At 37.5% G+C, this 18610-nt stretch overlaps 1 protein-coding gene across 7 annotated transcripts in view; it reads left to right on the plus strand.

Annotated features, from left to right (window-relative positions):
• LOC115222865 (divergent protein kinase domain 1A) overlaps positions 1–12701 on the plus strand; it is an 89693-nt gene extending 76992 nt beyond the window's left edge. For 6 of the 7 annotated variants that reach the window (XM_036511747.1, XM_036511748.1, XM_036511750.1 and 3 more), the window contains 5 exons: positions 1733–1840; positions 8324–8542; positions 10162–10985; positions 11034–11342; positions 11568–12701. In XM_036511747.1, coding sequence (XP_036367640.1) covers positions 1733–1840; positions 8324–8542; positions 10162–10869 — 1035 coding nt within the window. In that variant the 3' untranslated portion in view covers positions 10870–10985; positions 11034–11342; positions 11568–12701. Of the gene's footprint in view, positions 1–1732; positions 1841–8323; positions 8543–10161; positions 11343–11567 lie in introns of all 7 variants that reach the window. The other variant, XM_029793231.2, reaches the window with a different exon arrangement.
• Positions 12702–18610: the final 5909 nt, after the last annotated feature.

Here is an 18610-nt window from a genome sequence, read left to right on the forward strand (position 1 = left end):
GTGCGTTTACGCACCTGTAACTTAAAAGAGACCGATAGAATAAGTACTAGGCTTACAAAGAATAAGTCCTGGGGTCAGTTTGCTTGACTAAAGGCGGTGCTCCAGCATGGCCACAGTCAAATGACTGAAACAAGTAAAGAGAGATAAAGAGAGATTTAATGTCCATTTTCCATATCGGCATGGGTTAGATGGTTTGGCCAGAGCCGATAAACTGGAGCTGCCACTTCAGATTCCAGTCTCTTTTGGCCTGGTTTCTACAGCTGGATGCCCTTCCTAACACCAACCACTTTACAGTGTGGACTTGATGTCTTTTATATGTCACCCTTTACAAGGTACGGATACCCTTTACATGTCACCAGCATGGGTGCCCTTTACGTGTCACTGGCATGGGTGCCTTTTATGTGTCATTGGCACAGTGCCTTCTACACGTCACTGGCACAGGTGCCTTTTACATGTCATCAGCACAGGTCATGAAGTGTCTTCTTAAGCACAGCAAATCGCCAAAAGTCTTGGTCACTTGTCGTCACCTCTGTAAGACAACTCAAGATCATATTTCACCACTTCATCTCATGTCTTCCTGGTTGGTAGAATAACCACGAAATATTTTTATTTCACACTTAAAACGTTAAATGTCTGATGAGTGATTGTATATAGAATTATTGTCTTTTTTATTTCATGATTAACTTCATCATTAACTCCTTCTCATTGTGTTGACCAGCAGATGTTTAGTTTCAACATCAGCCACAACAATACTTAAGAAGGCCTGCAAAGGTCACAGACACTGCCTGCTCTCTCTCCCCTGTTGTCTAACTTGTACCTCCACCTCCAATGTGTTTTGTTCTCTTAAAACTGAAAAAGATCCCAGTTTGTTGAGAGCCCTTGCTTTTATTTTGTCTATTTTAACACTCTCCTTTGGCAAACATAAGGGTCAACGACAGCAACCTTATTGAAGAAGTTTTTCCAATTGATTTTGGAAAAGATCAATGTAACAACACCAGTTGACCAGCTGGACAGCTGCTCATCCATCATTGCAGAATACGGGGACTGCTTTGGTTCTCCCCCTTTTTTTTTTTTTTTATTCACATTGCTCTTCTTTTAACTGATTGTACTCCTTAGCAATATTCTCTGGTGAAAACAGAGCAATCTCCTTGTTTTCTGACTTTCTTTTCTATTACTGATTCCAGTCATTAACCTTTTTGTTACCAACCCAGCTGAAACTGGCTCTGGCTCTGAGTATAAATGTCTTCTTTTCATAAATTAACCCTTTCATTACTGTATTTATTTTGAGATGCTCTGTGTTTCTGCCAATTATTTTAAATATAACAAAGAATTTAGTAAAATAACATTGTTATCATTGAGCTAGTGTTAGGAACATAAATTGTGACTAAGATTTGGTGGAAGATTTGAATTCAAAACTTATGAAAACAAGACATTTGTACTCAGAACCAGAGCCGGTTTCAGCTGGGTTGGTAATGAAAGGGTTAAATTAAAATCTTCCACCAAACCTTAGTCACAATTTATGTTCCTAACACTAGCTGAATGATAACTAAGTTATTTTACTAAATTCTATCTTATATTTGAAGTAATTGAAAGAAACACAGAGCATCTCAAAATAAATACAATAATGCTGGGGCACACTTTACTTTTTAATGGTGTTTCTTTTCTTTCAATTTAAAATTCTGTTAAAAATGTTTTTTCTGTTTCACATTGTTTTGTTTTTGTTATTTTTCAGTGTGAATTGTATGAAGACGGAATGGTATCTGGTAGATTGTGTTATTCTTTGTGCAAAGAGAGAGTGCCGGTGTTGTCAAATTGCTTAAAACAGCAGCCAAACCTCAAGGTATGTTAACTTTTGCACTCACATTTATAATGCAATTTCAATTGTGAAGGTGCATGAGCTGGTGGTTAGGGTTAGGGTTACCCACAATTGTAAGATTATACTTTTGAATCTTGGACTGGGCGGTGCATTGTGTTTTGAACAAAACCCTTCATTTCGCATTGCTTATCATCATCATCATTCAAAGTTCTTCTTCCATGTTGGCATGGGTTGGATGGTTCTACACGAGCTGGCAAGCCAGAGGACTGCACCAAGCTCCACTGTTTTAGCATGGTTTTTATGGCTGGATGCCCTTCCTAATGGCAACCTTTTTACATAGCACCAGCACTGGTGAGGTCTGTTTTGGCATGGTTTTCACAGCTGGGTGCCCTTCCTAATGCCAGTCAGTTTACAGAGTTCCTGTAATAGTTGGGAAGTTAACCCTGTGACAGACCAGCATCCCATTCAGGGAGGGGTAAGTGTTATAGTTTCAATCATATGCTGTGGAATCCAGTTCAAGTGCCAACCTTATGAGTCCTGTGGGTTCATGACAGACCTCCACCCCCACCGTCTACTACTTCAGCTGTTTATCAAAAACTAACCAATACATTTTCCTACCATGTAGGCTGTCCATGAGTTAATGTTGCTCTCACATCTATGCATGTACATGTAGGACTGGATAAGACTTTTGAGGAAGACTAGTAGTTGCCCATGCGTATAATTCTGCCACCTCCATGTCATTTGATGTATGTCCAAAGGGAAAAAACAAGTTTTATTTAAAGACAGCCCTTTATCTGCATTGTCACTGCAACATGGAGTGAGACAGTTGGGCACAGCTGTTTGGAGGCTGAGGATTTGGCATGGCTGGTTGGCTATTCAGCTTGTTTTGGTGACAGGACTTGTTGGCACTGAAAGCACACGTATACACACAAGACACATGTATGCATGCGCACACAGAAATATACAAAGAGAGAGGGAAGGGGAAGAGAGAGAGGAAGGGGGAAGGAGGAGAGAGAGAGAAGAAGGGGAAGAGAGAGATATTACAATTTGTTAATTGAACACAAAGCACTTAATATCTCCTCATACTCATAAAGGTAAATATGCTCATACATAAATACAGAGAGAGAGGGGGGGAGACATTACAATTTATTAATTGAACACGTTTCGACCTTGTGCTTGAGGAGATCCATTGAGTCAAGTACACCAACATCAAAATCAATGGAAACTGCAGTTGTGATCCCTGTGCTGGTGGCACGTAAAAAGCACCATCCGAATCGTGGCCGATGCCAGTACCGCCTTAACTGGCTTCCGTGCCGGTGGCACGTAAGATGCACCAATCCAATCGTGGCCGGTGGCACGTAAAAAGCACCCACTACACTCACAGAGTGCTTGGCATTAGGAAGGGCATCCAGCTGTAGAAACACTGCCAGATCAGACTGGGCCTGGCACAGCCTTCTGGCTTCCCAGAACCCAGTTGAACCGTCTAACCCATGCTAGCATGGAAATTGGACGTTAAACGATGATGATGATGATGATGACGAACACAAGGGACATAAGCATTTTCCCTCTGCTCCTGCACAGAAAGAGAAATATGCTCACAGATATAAAGAGAGAGAAAGAAGCGGGGAGGGAGAATGAGAAAATCCTTGAAATGTCTGCTTATCAACCAACAAATTGGATCATTTGCAGCTAGTCTCTGTATCTATTTTAGAGCAGGGGTCAGCTGACTTCTCATGTCATTGATAAGTTATCAACCCCGCCATCATGTGATTGCCATCATCATTTAACCCTTTAGCATTCAGATTATTCTGTAAAATGTAAAGCTTATGTATTCACACCATGTAAAATTAATCTTGCATCATTTCATGGCTTTGAGATTTCAATAATGTGATTCTTTATTTTCAGAATGACACAATAAGATAGCTATGAACAACCATATCTGACTAGTTTGAACATAAAATAGGTAGAATATTTTGGCCGGATATGGCCGGTTTAAACACTAAAGGGTTAACGTTCGTTTTCCATGATGGCTTAGATTGGACGGTTTGACAAGAGTTGGCAAGCTGTTTTGGCTTGGTTTTTATGGCTGGATGCTCTTCCTAATGCCAACCATTTTACAGTGTGTACTGAGTGCACCATCATTGGTCCTGCATATGTGGTACCAGCATGGGTGCTTTTCATGTGGCACGAGGATGGGTGCTTTTGTACATCGCACTAGCATGGGTGTTCTTTTACGAGAATGTCTAAAATAAAATTAAAAAGTATAATTAATAAAAAAAATTTCTTGATTTAAAAACAATAGTCGCTTTGTTCCTTTGTGTCATTCCCATGGACTGATACTGCTTGGCACCAGTGTCACTGCAGGTGTCACCATCAGTATTCAGAAAGCTGGGACAAACACCACAAGGCATCTTGTCCATTCCCCTAACAGTTCCCCTGAATTGGCCCTTTTTTTTAAATGACCCTGACAGAATAAAAGGTGAAGTTGACTTTGGTAGGATTTGAACTCAGAGTATAGAGAATCACAACAAATATATTGCTTTACCACCATAAATGTGGTGTTATTTATGAATGAGAAGTAGGCCAAGGAATATATACAATATCGAACACACATACACAAGATACATGTTTTGTCAGTTTGTGGGCAGGCTGTGATTTATGAGCATGAGAGAAAATTTTCTCATCAATATGCCTGGTGTAAAAACACCCAGAAGTCATAGATAAGTACAATAGCTCATGCCAGGTCCCTTTGCAGGAGCGGTAGACATTCAATGTTTTGTCATCTTTGTGACTTATCGATCCCACATACGCAAAACAAGACCAGACATAAAGCTAAATTGCTTGCAACAGCTGCTTGCAAAGTGGTGTGAGAAAACCACGTACTGGTAAAACACATACCTTGTGTATGTGAAGGCGCATGGCTCAGTGGTTAGAGCATCGAGCTTACGATCGTGAGGTTGTGTGTTCGAATCCTGGACCGGGCTGCATGTTGTGTTTTTGAGCAAGACACTTTATTTCATGTTGCTCCAGTTCACTCAGCTGTAGAAATGAAAAAGCAGAAATAATATAAAAGAACAAAGTAATTGTTATTTTTGAATCAAAAAAATTTCTTTTTTGAAATATACTTTTTAATCTTACTTTAGACATTTACATGATGGTGGCTGATAAGTTATCAACGATTTCATAAAGGGGTCAATGACATAAGAAGTTTGCAGACCCCCCACTCATAATAGATATAAGATTAACTGTGAATGATCCAACTTGTTGGTTAATAAGTAGATTAGGACCAACAGTGACAATATGACCCAGAATGTAATGACCCAACAGATATGAGAAGTGTTGGCTCTATTAAAAAAAAACAAAACCTATACATAACTAGGCGCAGGAGTGGCTGTGTGGTAAGTAGCTTGCTAACCAACCACATGGTTCCGGTTTCAGTCTCACTGCGTGGCACCTTGGGCAAGTGTCTTCTGCTATAGCCTCGGGCCGACCAATGCCTTGTGAGTGGATTTGGTAGACGGAAACTGAAAGAAGCCTGTCATATATATGTATATATATATATGTGTGTGTGTTTGTGTGTCTGTGTTTGTCCCCCTAGCATTGCTTGACAACCGATGCTGGTGTGCTTATGTCCCCGTCGCTTAGCGGTTCGGCAAAAGAGACCGATAGAATAAGTACTGGGCTTACAAAGAATAAGTCCTGGGGTCGATTTGCTCGACTAAAGGCGGTGCTCCAGCATGGCCACGGTCAAATGACTGAAACAAGTAAAAGAGTAAAGAGTAAATAACTTAGGAAAACAAAGCAAATATAAATTGTCTTTAAATATAACTTGTTTCCATTTATGGATTAAACAGTTACAGCCTTCTTTCTCTCTGACTGTCACACCAGTGTTTTACTAGGTGTAGAGGTCAAAGGTCAAGAAATTGTTTGTGTCTGGTCATGAGTAATGAATACCTGAAAAAGAGTAAAGGTATGCTGAGTGTAAAGGTAAAGTATTTTCTGATGGCAGGTGGCTGGTGGGACACCAACATTACAATTGAAAGAGTAATCTGAATGCTAATGAATAAAATAATTGTGCTCTTCTAGATTGAGTTCATTAATAATTCAGTACTCTTTATGCTGTTGTTGTTGTTATTATTATTATTATTATTATTATTACTAGCAGAAATACTCGGCCCTGTTCGGGATTAATATAGCATAGTTTTTTTTTTTTTATAGTTTTACTTATTTCAGTCATGTGACTGCAGACATGCTGGAGTACCACTTTGGTTGAAAAAAAAGAATCGACCACAGGATTGATTCTTTGTAAGCCTAGTACTTATTCTATCAGTGCCTTTTACGGAACCGCTAAGTTATGGGAACGTAAACACAGCAATATTGGTTGTCAAGCAATGGTGGGAGTACAAACATACACACACAAATATACACATATATACAAGTCTTTCTACACACCTATATATGTATATATATATTATATATATATAATATATATATATATATATATATATACACACACACACCACACACACACATATATATACATATGCATATACACATGCATATACACATATACAAACACACATATATATACATATGCATATACACATGCATATACACATATATACACACACATATATATACATACATATACGTATACATACGCATATACACATACATATATATATATATATATACATATACATAAATATATATCTATATATATATATAAAACTGAGAATGTGTGTGTGTGTGTGGGGGGGTCTGTATGTCAGCATCACTAAAATTTGAGAACTACCCAACTGATTTCATTCAAATTTTACACATGCTTTACTTAGGGTCCATGCAGTATCATGGGCCAAAAAAATCTTCGTCTTCACGCCTAATGCAAGCCCCGGAGCAATCTCTTATCTCTAACACTGTTTCAGTATCACATGTCAAAAGTGAAACAATAACATCTCTATTTATACTTTCACTATTATATGGTTTCAAGTTCAGTTATTTTCATTATGTATCTATATATATTAATTTCATTTCTATTACTTTCAATATGTTTTTATATACATATATGTGTGTGTGTGTGTCTGTATTATATTTTCGCCTGTTGCTATGTTCTGAGTTCAAATTCCACCGAGGTTGACTTAGCTACTTACCACACACCCACTCCTGTGCCTTATTATTATTATTATTATTATTATTATCATCATCATCATAAATTCTAATGAGTTTGACTCATTCTGTTCTATAAATAAGTACTTCCTAATATTAGAGATAATTATTGCTTGATAACCATATTACAGACTGCTTATAGTTGTATGCTTTATTTTTCAAGTACAAAGTGAAAATCAAAATCGAAATCAAAAGTGTAATCGATCAACATCAATGGAATTTGTAGCTGTGATACCAGTGCCAGTGGCACATAAAAAGCACATCCAATCGTGGCCGTTGCCAGCCTCGTCTGGCCCGCGTGCCGGTGGCATGTAAAAAGTACCATCTGATCGTGGCCGTTTGCCAGCCTCGTCTGGCACGTAAAAAGCACCCACTACACTCACGGAGTGGTTGGCGTTAGGAAGGGCATCCAGCTCTAGAAACACTGCCAGATCAAACTGGGCCTGGTGCAACCTTCTGGCTTCCCAGACCCCAGTTGAACCGTCCAACCCATGCTAGCATGGAGAGCGGATGTTAAACGATGATGATGATGAAAGCTATCATCATACTGGGTTTGCCAAAAGTCATGCACGATATAAGTTCAGTACACTTCTTCCAACTCCTTTCCTACATATAGAACCATTTACCTGATAGAAAGAAAGTTTTATCTTCTTTCTTACTAACAACCGCATTTGTCTTTGCTAGGTTAACTTTAAGGCCCTTTGATTCCAGGTTTTGTTTCCATACCTGGAATTTATTCTCCAATTCTGCTGAAGATTCTGCAATAAGAGCAAGCTCATCAGCATATAGCAGTTCCCATGGGAACTGCTATATGCTGATATTTTGAATTCCTCTGTTATGGCTTGGAGGACTATAATGAATAAGAGTGAGCTGAGAACTGAACCCTGGCGAACCCCTACCTGAACGCTAAATTCGTCACTGTATTCATGGCTGACTTTCACCTTACTGATAGCACCACTGTACATGGCTTGGACAACTTTAACAAGCCACTCGTCTACTCCTAACTTCCTTAGAGACCACCATATGTCTTTGTCAAAAGCTTTCTCCAGTTTGATGAAAGCTAAGTACAATGGCTTGCTTTTGGCCAAGTACTTTTCCTGCAGCTGTCTCACTAGGATGATGGCATTTATGGTACTCTTCCCAGGCACAAAACCAAATTGCATCTCACACACACACACACATGCACGCATACACACACACACACACACACACACACACACACATTATGTATTACTGATATATTATGAATTTAAGTAACCATTACCTTTTATTGTGTGTGTGCTTGTGCACTTAACATTCATTCTTACATTTTGATTTTGATTTTTGATTCTTTTCAAAAAGGAATTCTTATGGGGTCGTAATCTGTTGGTAAAAGTGAACATGGCTCCTGACAACACCAATGTCTTGGACACAGTTCTGTTGGAGCCATGGGAAGGAATCAAGCAGGATCAATTCACTCGAATGATCGATAAATACTTAAAAGAGCAGCTGGGCCCTGGAGACTATACAACAACTTTACATAAGATACTGAACTTTGGTGATTTCAATTCAAATGGATTGGTAAGTCAGCTTTTTACTCTTTGGGTTAATTTTGAATGATTTCTGTTGTTATTTTTTCCATCTTTACTTATGAATGAATATTGGTTTTTATCTTCTACTTGTTTCAGTCATTAGACTGCGCCCATGCTAGAGCACTGGCTTGAAGAATTTTTAGTTGAATGAATTGACCCTAGTACTTATTCAAGTGGTGATGGGGGACAAAACCAGACACACACACACACACACACACACACACACACACACACACAGATGTGTATTTGTACATATGATGAGCTTCTTTCAGTTTCCGTCTGCCAAATCTACTCACAAAGCTTTGGTTGGCCCGAGGCTATAGCAGAAGACACTTGCCCAAGGTGCCACACATTGAGACTGAACCGTGAACTATGTGGTTGGGAATCAAGCTTCTTACCACATAGTCACGCCTGCACCTATGGCTGTGGTTAAGAAATTTATTTCCCAACCATGTGGTTTTACATTCAGTCCCACTGTGTGGCGCTTTGCATGGGTGTCTTTTACTATAATCCTTAGGCTGACTAAACACTTGTGAGTTTGGTAGATGGAAGCCGAAAGAAATCTGCTGCACGTAAGGAAAAAGTAAAAAAGGTAAAATGCTGGCATGGGTTGGATGGTTTGACAAGAACACACGAGCCACAGGGCTTCACCAGGTTGTGTGTCTGCTTTGGCATGGTTTCTACAGCTGGATGCCCTTCTTAATGCCAACCACTTAGCAGAATGTACTGGATGTTTTTACGTGACACCAGTGTTGGTGAGGTCACCAGGTGCTTGTAAGATAAGACACCTCAACTGAGTGGGATATAGACAGGAAGAATCAGAAACTATGATAGGGGATCTTGCTGAAGAGGTGAATTCATGGCTTAGCTACCTGGAAAGTGAGAGAGAGAGAGAGGTAAAGAGAGGTGAGGAGCTTGTACATGAATACGAGACGGAATAGGATGGAGGAGCAGGAAAGGTGGATATGTAGGTAAGTGCACCGAGTGAAAATAGTGTGACATGGCTATAGTAGAAGATACTTGTGTGGGTGTGTGTCATCATCATCTTCGTTTAGCATCCGCTTTCCATGCTAGCATGGGTTGGACGGTTCAACTGGGGTCTAGGAAGCCAGAAGGCTGCACCAGGCCCAGTCTGATCTGGCAATGTTTCTACGGCTGGATGCCCTTCCTAATGCCAACCACTCCATGAGTGTAGTGGGTGCTTTTTACGTGCCACTGGCACAGGTGCCAGACGAGGCTGGCAAATGGTCACGATCGGATAGTGCTTTTTACGTGCCACCGTCTGCAGAAAGTTGTCTATGCTTCACAGGAAAAAAAAAAAATCTCTGAATTATAAATAGCAAAGTTTGTTGTGAAGCAAGCCTTTTAATCATAACAGCCATGTTTGCCCCACTTTGAACAAAGAAAGTAAAAGAATTGTGCTGTTTGCCAAAAATTGAATTCAAAATATGAAATTAGATGTTTTTCCTGATCTATTTTCTATTTAATTCCTGTTTTAGAAAATATTGGTAAAAAAAAGTTTTGACATTATATAACTTCTTTTCTTTTTTTTCTCTTCTTTTTCACCTTGGCAATTCATTTTACCATTGTTTTTTCCTACCTTTTCAGTTGACCTATGGTGAAGCACGATCTCTATGGAGTCTCTTACAGCACCGTGAATTTCTCCTATTGCTGCTTTTCCAAGACAACGACACATTCCCTCGTATTAATGGCACCTGTGGAAGTATCTATGCTGTGGAACATGTCGCAAACAACAAACTATTCAATATGAAATCCAACAGCTGGCTCAGTATTTTTCTTTCAGATGCTTATCATTGGCAATTTCCAGTTTGGAAGAAAAGAGCCAAAATGTCTATTGGGATGATCGAATTTATGATGGACATTTTTGAGAAGAATGGCGTCAATTATTACATGTGCAATATATTGCCAACATCTTTTGGCTACACCCCAAGATATGACATCAAAATTATTGATATCTTGTCAGTAGTTTCCAAACACCATTTGAAAACAGAAATGTCTAATCGGTCTTGTTATACAGATGATGACTGTACCTTCTCTCACAACTGTAAAACTCAATGCAACCAAGAACTTAGAAAATGCTCTTCGGACCTTGTTGTACCCAACTTAAAAATCCTATGTGATCTCCTTATGGACTACTTAATGTATGGTGCACCGAATCACATTACTGTAGATTTAGAACGGTTATTACACCAGTGCCAATCCCTTGATAATCGACAATTCAGTGCCGAGATGGACCATGCCGTCTTGTTGAATGACCTCCAGTTATTTATTTGGTCCCAAATAAAATATGGATGATTCATTTTTTTTTTTATCCCCCAGTGGATTGGGTAGCTTGCATTCTGTTGTGATATAAAGACAATGGTTATGGATCGCATAACTATACGCCCTATTGTAAAAATACTGAAGAGGTGGTGCCCCAGCATGGTCGCGGCCTTCGGGCTAAAAACATTTTTAAGGATGGCAATAAAAAAGACAAAAACCAACATCCCTCAGGGAGCAAGAATTATTTTGGTCCAATATATTGCACTTTAATATACTCACTACATGTACATGTGCAATACATGTATATACCTGCTACATGTATATATTCGCTACATGAACCATTTGTCACATGATGATGTGGTCATTATTTATATAAGATTGTGAGTTCAGGAACTAAACTTTTTTTAGCAATCTTAATGAAATGCTGTAACATTTGGTTATTGTTATAATAACCCGCTTCCTATTGTTTCACACACACACACCTCTGTACACTCACACATACATTGGTATTGGCAGAAACGTTAGCACGCCGGGCGAAATGCTTAGCGATATTTCGTCTGCGTTACGTTGTGAGTTCAAATTCCGCCGAGGTCGACTTTGCCTTTCATCCTTTCGGGGTCGATAAATTAAGTACCAGTTATGCACTGGGGTCGATGTAATCGACTTAATACCTATGTCTGTCCTTGTTTGTCCCCTCTGTGTTTAGCCCCTTGTGGGTAATAAAGAAATAGGTATATATAGACATACATACACATATAAACATACACACATGCATGTACAAACACACACACACATGTATAGTATTTATGATTAAGTTTCAAAAGTGAAGAGGTGGTTATTGAGTGATGTCTGGGTCCTACATAGAATTATTGTTTGGGGTTTCTTTGTGGGTTTTGTGGATTATTTATGCAGGATACATTATATGTCTTTTGCTTTTGGTTTATTGAAAGAAAACTGGTCCCATTTTTAATTAGGTTGTTTCCATTGAGGAAGACATGCAACTTATGGAAAGGGAAGGAAGAAAAAAAAAATGTCTGCTATAAAGAATGTGTAAATTTGCAGACCTGCCCAACCTGTTCCAGTTTGGGGCTTCATAAAGAAGGAAAATCAAATTAAAAGATGAGAAAGAAAAGAATAGGTGTGAAACAATGTGGGAAGTATTTTATTTATGCAGTAATTTCATATTTAAATACTTATGGTATTTTTTTAAAATTCTGTTTGAAGCGGTAACTTATATGGTGAGAGAGAGAGAGGTGAGGTTATGGATGTACCAGTAATTTAATATAGAAAATCATCCCCAATAAGCATCATATTAAATTCATATGCCCACCCCAACCCGTGGTTTGTATTTAAAGAAAAAAAAAATGAATATTCTGGATTAAAAGGAAAAAGAAGTGGAATGGGAAAAAAAATCCCTTTTCTTATCCGATTCTATTATTTATTTCTGCTGGCTGTTTTATGTTCTGACTACAAATTCTGCCGTGGTTGACTTGCTTTGTCATTCTTTTGGAATTGGTAACCATAAAGTATCATTTCAGCATTGAGTTTGCTCTAACCAACTTCCCTCTCCCTCTAAAATTGCTGGCCTGGTGCAAAACAAGCTGACTGAATTGTTAGCATGTCAGACAAAATGCTTTGTTGTATTTCTTCTGACTATACATTCTCGAGTTCAGATTCCATTGAGTTTGATGTTTTCCAACCTTTTTTGGGGGTTGTTAAAATAATTATCACTTAAATAATGGGGTCAGTGAAATCACCTCCCTCCTTTCCTCAAAAAATTGTTCCTCACAATAACTTTGATAAAAAAAAAAAAAGTATTGTTTACGATAAAATCTTGAATATGTGCTTATAATGTCTAATGAAACCACAGGCCCCCTGACTCAGATTCTTATAGTCTTTTCTTTGTCAAAGTGGAGCTGTTAAATATTTTATATTTATAGTAGAAATAATCTGCCGGCTGGTTTAGGACGACGAGTCCCTACTACCACCACCACCATCACCACGTCATTGGGTGTCTGTAGCAGTTTTTTCTCATCTCTTTTCCCAAGCATTCACACTAGTTAGGTCTCCAGTGTGGGGAATAACTGTATATTTGGTTGTGATACTTTCTTCCTGCTGCAGTAGTTCTTCGGTAGCGGCTCCTCCTCCTCCTCTCCCACTAATCTCCATGCGACAATCGGCTGGAAACGTTTTGGTTCAGCTGTTTCGACGATGGACTGTTTGGTGTTGAAAGCCGACAGATAGATGCACGAGAAATATTAAAATGTATTAAAATAGAAAATTAAACAGAGTTCAAAGTTATCTCCCTTCGCTACACTTGTATAAGTGACAAAACTGACACAGCTTTAGACTAAATGTCTCGCACTATTTGCTCAGGTTATTTACGTCACGAGTTCGAATCCCACCGATGTCAGCTTTACCTTTTATCTTTTCAGACTTGATAAAATAAACTACTAGTCTACCAACTAAGTACTAGGATCGGTTTAATCGATCAGACCCCCTCTCTTCAAAATTACTGCACCTTAATACCTAAATTAGAAACCTTTATTTACAATAAAAGAAAATAATTAGTAATACAAGTTATCTTATAAAAATATAATTTGTATTTATTTTTTGAATCTCTGTAGTTATTCATATCCAATTAGTAAAAAAAAATCCCCGGTTAATTTTTATGTAGAATAAAAATGAAAATTTTCTCTGCACCAAATTGTTCCACCACAAATTCACTGGTACCAAAAACATCCCTGATCTGTCTTGCAGGTCCTGGAAAAGAGTGTTGTTCTTCCTATGATTAAACCATATCTATTATTATTATTATTATTATTATTATTATTATTTAAAACAAATTTTGTAATTTTTAATTATGGCAAAAAAACAGTTAATTTGTTAAGGAATTTGAATTTAATGAGAGAGAGAGAGAGAGAGCTTGTATAAAAAGTTATTTGGAAATTCAGGTATGATATTCAAAATGCAAAGGAGACTTGACTAAGTCACAACATTTAAAATAGACGTGTGTGGGTGTGGGTGTGTATAGGTATTCGTATGTATGTATATTATGTATTTGTATGTAATATATATGTATACATGTGTATATATGTGTATGTATATATATATATATATATATATATATATATAAAATGAGATAGGGGTTGAAAATTCAACCCACCATGGGATAACATATATCCAATATACTGCCAGAGAGGTACCCAACAAGACTAATACATAAATGTTAAAAATTGCGGTGCAATTAATTCATCTGTATTATGTGGGCAAAGGTAAAAATATTACCGTAAATTAATAATACAAAATAAGTATGTTTCTCCATTTTCTCATTTTGTATATATATATATATATATATTTATATATACACGAACATGTATAAATGTATTTGTGTATATATATATATATACACACACACACACATAGATCCATATATATTCTCAAGTATAACTGCATGTATTGTGGGTAGTTAATGAAAGACAGGGTAAGGGAGCTATTTGCTAACATAAAATTGTTTTTTTTTTATATTCTTTTTTCCCCCTTTTTCTTTTTCTTTCTCTTGAATGTTATTTAAAAATTACAAAAATTTATTGAATTTTTTTGTTCTTGAATACCCTGAGTTCTTATTTATATTAAAAAAAGAACAAAACAAATCAAAAACAAAGAAAAATGCATAGACGTTTTCATTGGCTGCAATGGTAGAGCAGTTGAAAAAAAATGTCTCTTGACAATTGGTCATTTTGAGTTCAAAACTTGCCAAGGTTAACATTACCTTCCATTCTTCCTGGAAGATTATCAGATAAATTAAGCACCAGTGATATACTAAGAGTGGTTGATATAATTAACCAGCCATGTTACTAACTCTCCTTCCTCCGGCCTTGCTAAAATTTATGGCTTTGTGTGTCTAATTTAGAAATGAATTAATTAAATGTTTTTTTAAATCTTCAATGGATTTTGCACTGTTTCTGTGAGATATTCTAAAAAAAGTGAAAAAAAAAAGACTCTTTTTTATAAAAAAAATAAACCTATGTCTTTGTTCTTATTTATCCTTGTAATTTATTAATTTGGCAAAAAAGTTAATGATCTTTGATTGTTAATAGGTCCAAAAACAATGTGAAAAACCCTGTAAAATGACAAATTGTCAAACCTTAATTATTTACATGAGAATAAATTGTTTGTGTCAATGTTTGTTAATTGTTATTTTTGCTTGAAATGTATCTTCATTTTACCCCCCCCCCTCCTCCTCTTCCTCCTTTTACATCTGTGAAGGTGCCTGGTTCAGTGGTTAGAGTGTTCAGCTCATGATCCTAAAGTCGTGAGTTCGATTCCTGGTGATGTGTTGTGTCCTTGAGCAAGACAATTTATTTCACATTGCTCCACTTCAATCAGCTGGCAAAAATGAGTTGTACCTGTAATTCAAAGGGGTCAGCCATGTCACACTGACTCTCTCTAAGGACTACATTCAGGATACACATGTCTGTGGAGTGGTCAGCCACATGCATGCTATTCCGTTGATTGGACCAACTGGAACTCTCATTGTCATAACTGATGGACTGCCAAGTTTTTTTTCCATCTTTACTCTTTTACATGTTTCTATCATTTAACTGTGGCCACACTGGAGCACCACATTGAAATATTTAGTTGATCAAATCAACCCTCTGCATTTATTATTATTTTTTTCCTTTTAAGTCTAGTATTTATTCTACTGGGCTCTTCTGCTGAACCTCTAAATTACAGGGTTGTAAATAAACCAATACTGGTTGTCAAATGTGGGATCAAACACAAAGACATGCACACGTACATATATGTGTGTGTATATATATATATATATATATATATATATAATATGCAGGTATGTGTGTCATCATCATTTAATGTTTGTTTTCCATGCTGGCATTGGTTAAACGATTTGACAAGAGCTGGCAAGGCCAGGAACCATACCAAGCTCCAGTCATCTGTTTTGGCATGGTTTTTACAGCCGGATGCCCTTCCTAATGCCAACACAGACTGTACTGGGGGAATTTTGCATAGCACCAGCACCAGTGCTTTCTATATGGTATGCGTGAATGTGTATGTATGTGTGTGTGTGTATATATATATATATATATATATATATACACACGCAGGAGTGGCTGTGTGGTAAGTAGCTTGTTTACCAACCGCATGGTTCCGGGTTCAGTCCCACTGCGTGGCACCTTGGGCTAGTGTCTTCTACTATAGTCTCGGGCCGACCAAAGCCTTGTGAGTGGATTTGGTAGACGGAAACTGAAAGAAGCCCGTCGTATATATGTATATATATATATATGTGTGTGTGTGTTTGTCCCCCTAGCATTGCTTGACAACCAATGCTGGTGTGTTTATGTCCCCGTTACTTAGCGGTTCGGCAAAAGAGACTGATAGAATAAGTACTGGGCTTACAAAAGAATAAGTCCCGGGGTCGAGTTGCTCGATTAAAGGCGGTGCTCCAGCATGGCCGCAGTCAAATGACTGAAACAAGTAAAAGAGTATATATATATAGATATATATAATAACATAATATATAAACATATGTATATATACATACATATATGTACATACCTACATGTATATGTATATATACATGCATATAGGGGTACAGGACACCAAAAAAACGTTGAACACAATGAGAAATGAAAACATAACAACAAAAACATGGAAACGAACTTTTTTTCAAACAACGAAAAAACAGAGAACTGCGGTTGGTAAACAAGCCACTTACCACACAGCCACTCCTGCGTGTGTGTATATATATATATACACACACACACATACATACACATTCACGCATACCATATAGAAAGTGCTGGTGCTATGCAAAATTCCCCCAGTACAGTCTGTGTTGGCATTAGGAAGGGCATCCGGCTGTAAAAACCATGCCAAAACAGATGACTGGAGCTTGGTATGGTTCCTGGCCTTGCCAGCTCTTGTCAAATCGTTTAACCAATGCCAGCATGGAAAACAAACATTAAATGATGATGACACACATACAACACAAGGAATATTCCCCTTCTTCAGTTGTCCTTATTTCATCTCCTCCGAAGGTAAGATCAAGACGTGACTTCGTAGAAACAGTCCTTCCCGCAAAGCAAATATGCGTTTGTGGGTGAGTGTTTTACAGTTTCTATCAAATTCATCATAAGGTTTTGGTTGGCCTACGGCTATGGTAAAAGGCATATGTCCAAGATGCCACACAATGGTACTGAACCTGAAGCGACGTGACTGCAAAGTTAATAGAACCACACAGCCTTTGCACCTCTACCTACAGCATTTGAACAGGTTTGCCTTCATATAATTTATTAACCCTTTCATTACTGTATTTATTTTGAGATGCTCTGTGTTTCTTTCAATTACTTTCAAATATAACAAAGAATTTAGAAAAATAACTTAGCTATCATTAAGCTTGTGTTAGGAACGTAAATTGTGACTAAGGCTTGGTGGAAGATTTCAATTCAGAACTTTTGAAAACAAGACATTTGTACTCAGAGCCAGAGCCGGTTTCAGCCGGGTTGGTAATGAAAGGGTTAAGTGTATGTACCTAAATATTTATTAATTAACACTGTAATTGGATTGCTACAAAGAATGCATTAATGAGGTATCCTACAGATCATTGTTTCTTAACCTTTTTTTTTTGTAGCACCCCTTTTTAAGGTACTAACGCTGAGTGCCCACCCAAGTGGTGAGTGGGGTATCAGGTCTAAATTCATGGATGATGATTTATAAATTTTACACAAATAAATGGATTGTATAAGCTTTTCACAGTGAAATGATAAAAAATTAATGAAGACAAACGTTGTAAATTTACTTTGTACATTGCAAGTTAATGACTTGTTTGTGCCTGATGAGATCTAACTAAATTTTCTATATCAGGTTCGATGTTAGTCAAAAGAAGTCGTCTTCTCTTTGACTTATCGCAAATTTATTTCGTTGTTTAGTAATACTACACTGAATCCTTTTCTCAACTAAATAAGAAAAGAGAAAAGTAATGAGCAGTAATTTAATTTCTTACTGAAGTTGAGAATACTTGTGTATATCTTTAGACAATGTATAAAGTAAAAATTTTCTTTTAATGCCAATTAATTAACACAAATAAGCACAAATACTCCTGATTCTAATTAATGACACATTTCCTTTTCTTTCTTTTTTTTTTCTGGAGGAAAGTCTGATCTGAATTATCTGCTCCTGAATCAACATGACTGTGAATCGGATTTAGATGATTTTTTGAAACGGTTTGTATGATAAAGCCAGAGATGATATCAGGTAGGTTGTTGTCACGAGAGTTAAACAAATAAATGTAAATTGGAAACAAAGCTCTGATAAGCTGCTATTTTCTCACTATATTTTTGGTGAAATACATTGCTTTTGTCATCGTTTATCATTTAATGTCTGCTTTCCATGCTAGCATGGGTTGGACAGTTTGACTGCGGTCTGGGAAGCCAGAAGGCTGCACCTGGCCCAGTCTGATCTGGCAGTGTTTCTACAGCTGGATGCCCTTCCTAACGTCAACCACTCCGTGAGTGTAGTGGGTGCTTTTTACGTGCTACCGGCACGGAAGCCAGTCAGGGCGGCGTTGGCTACAGCCGTCAATTAATATTTTGAAAATAATGAAGAACTTAGTAAAATATCTTTTGTCATAATCAATCTGGTGTTTGGGACATGAATTAACATGAAATTTTGATGGAAAGTTTTACTTTAAAGTAGGAAGTTCGTATCACAGCCAGGGGTGAGCTTAGGTTGTCATTAAAAGATAAACAGATAA

This window comes from Octopus sinensis, linkage group LG21 (assembly GCF_006345805.1).
Source record: "Octopus sinensis linkage group LG21, ASM634580v1, whole genome shotgun sequence".
Lineage (NCBI taxonomy): Eukaryota > Metazoa > Mollusca > Cephalopoda > Octopoda > Octopodidae > Octopus > Octopus sinensis.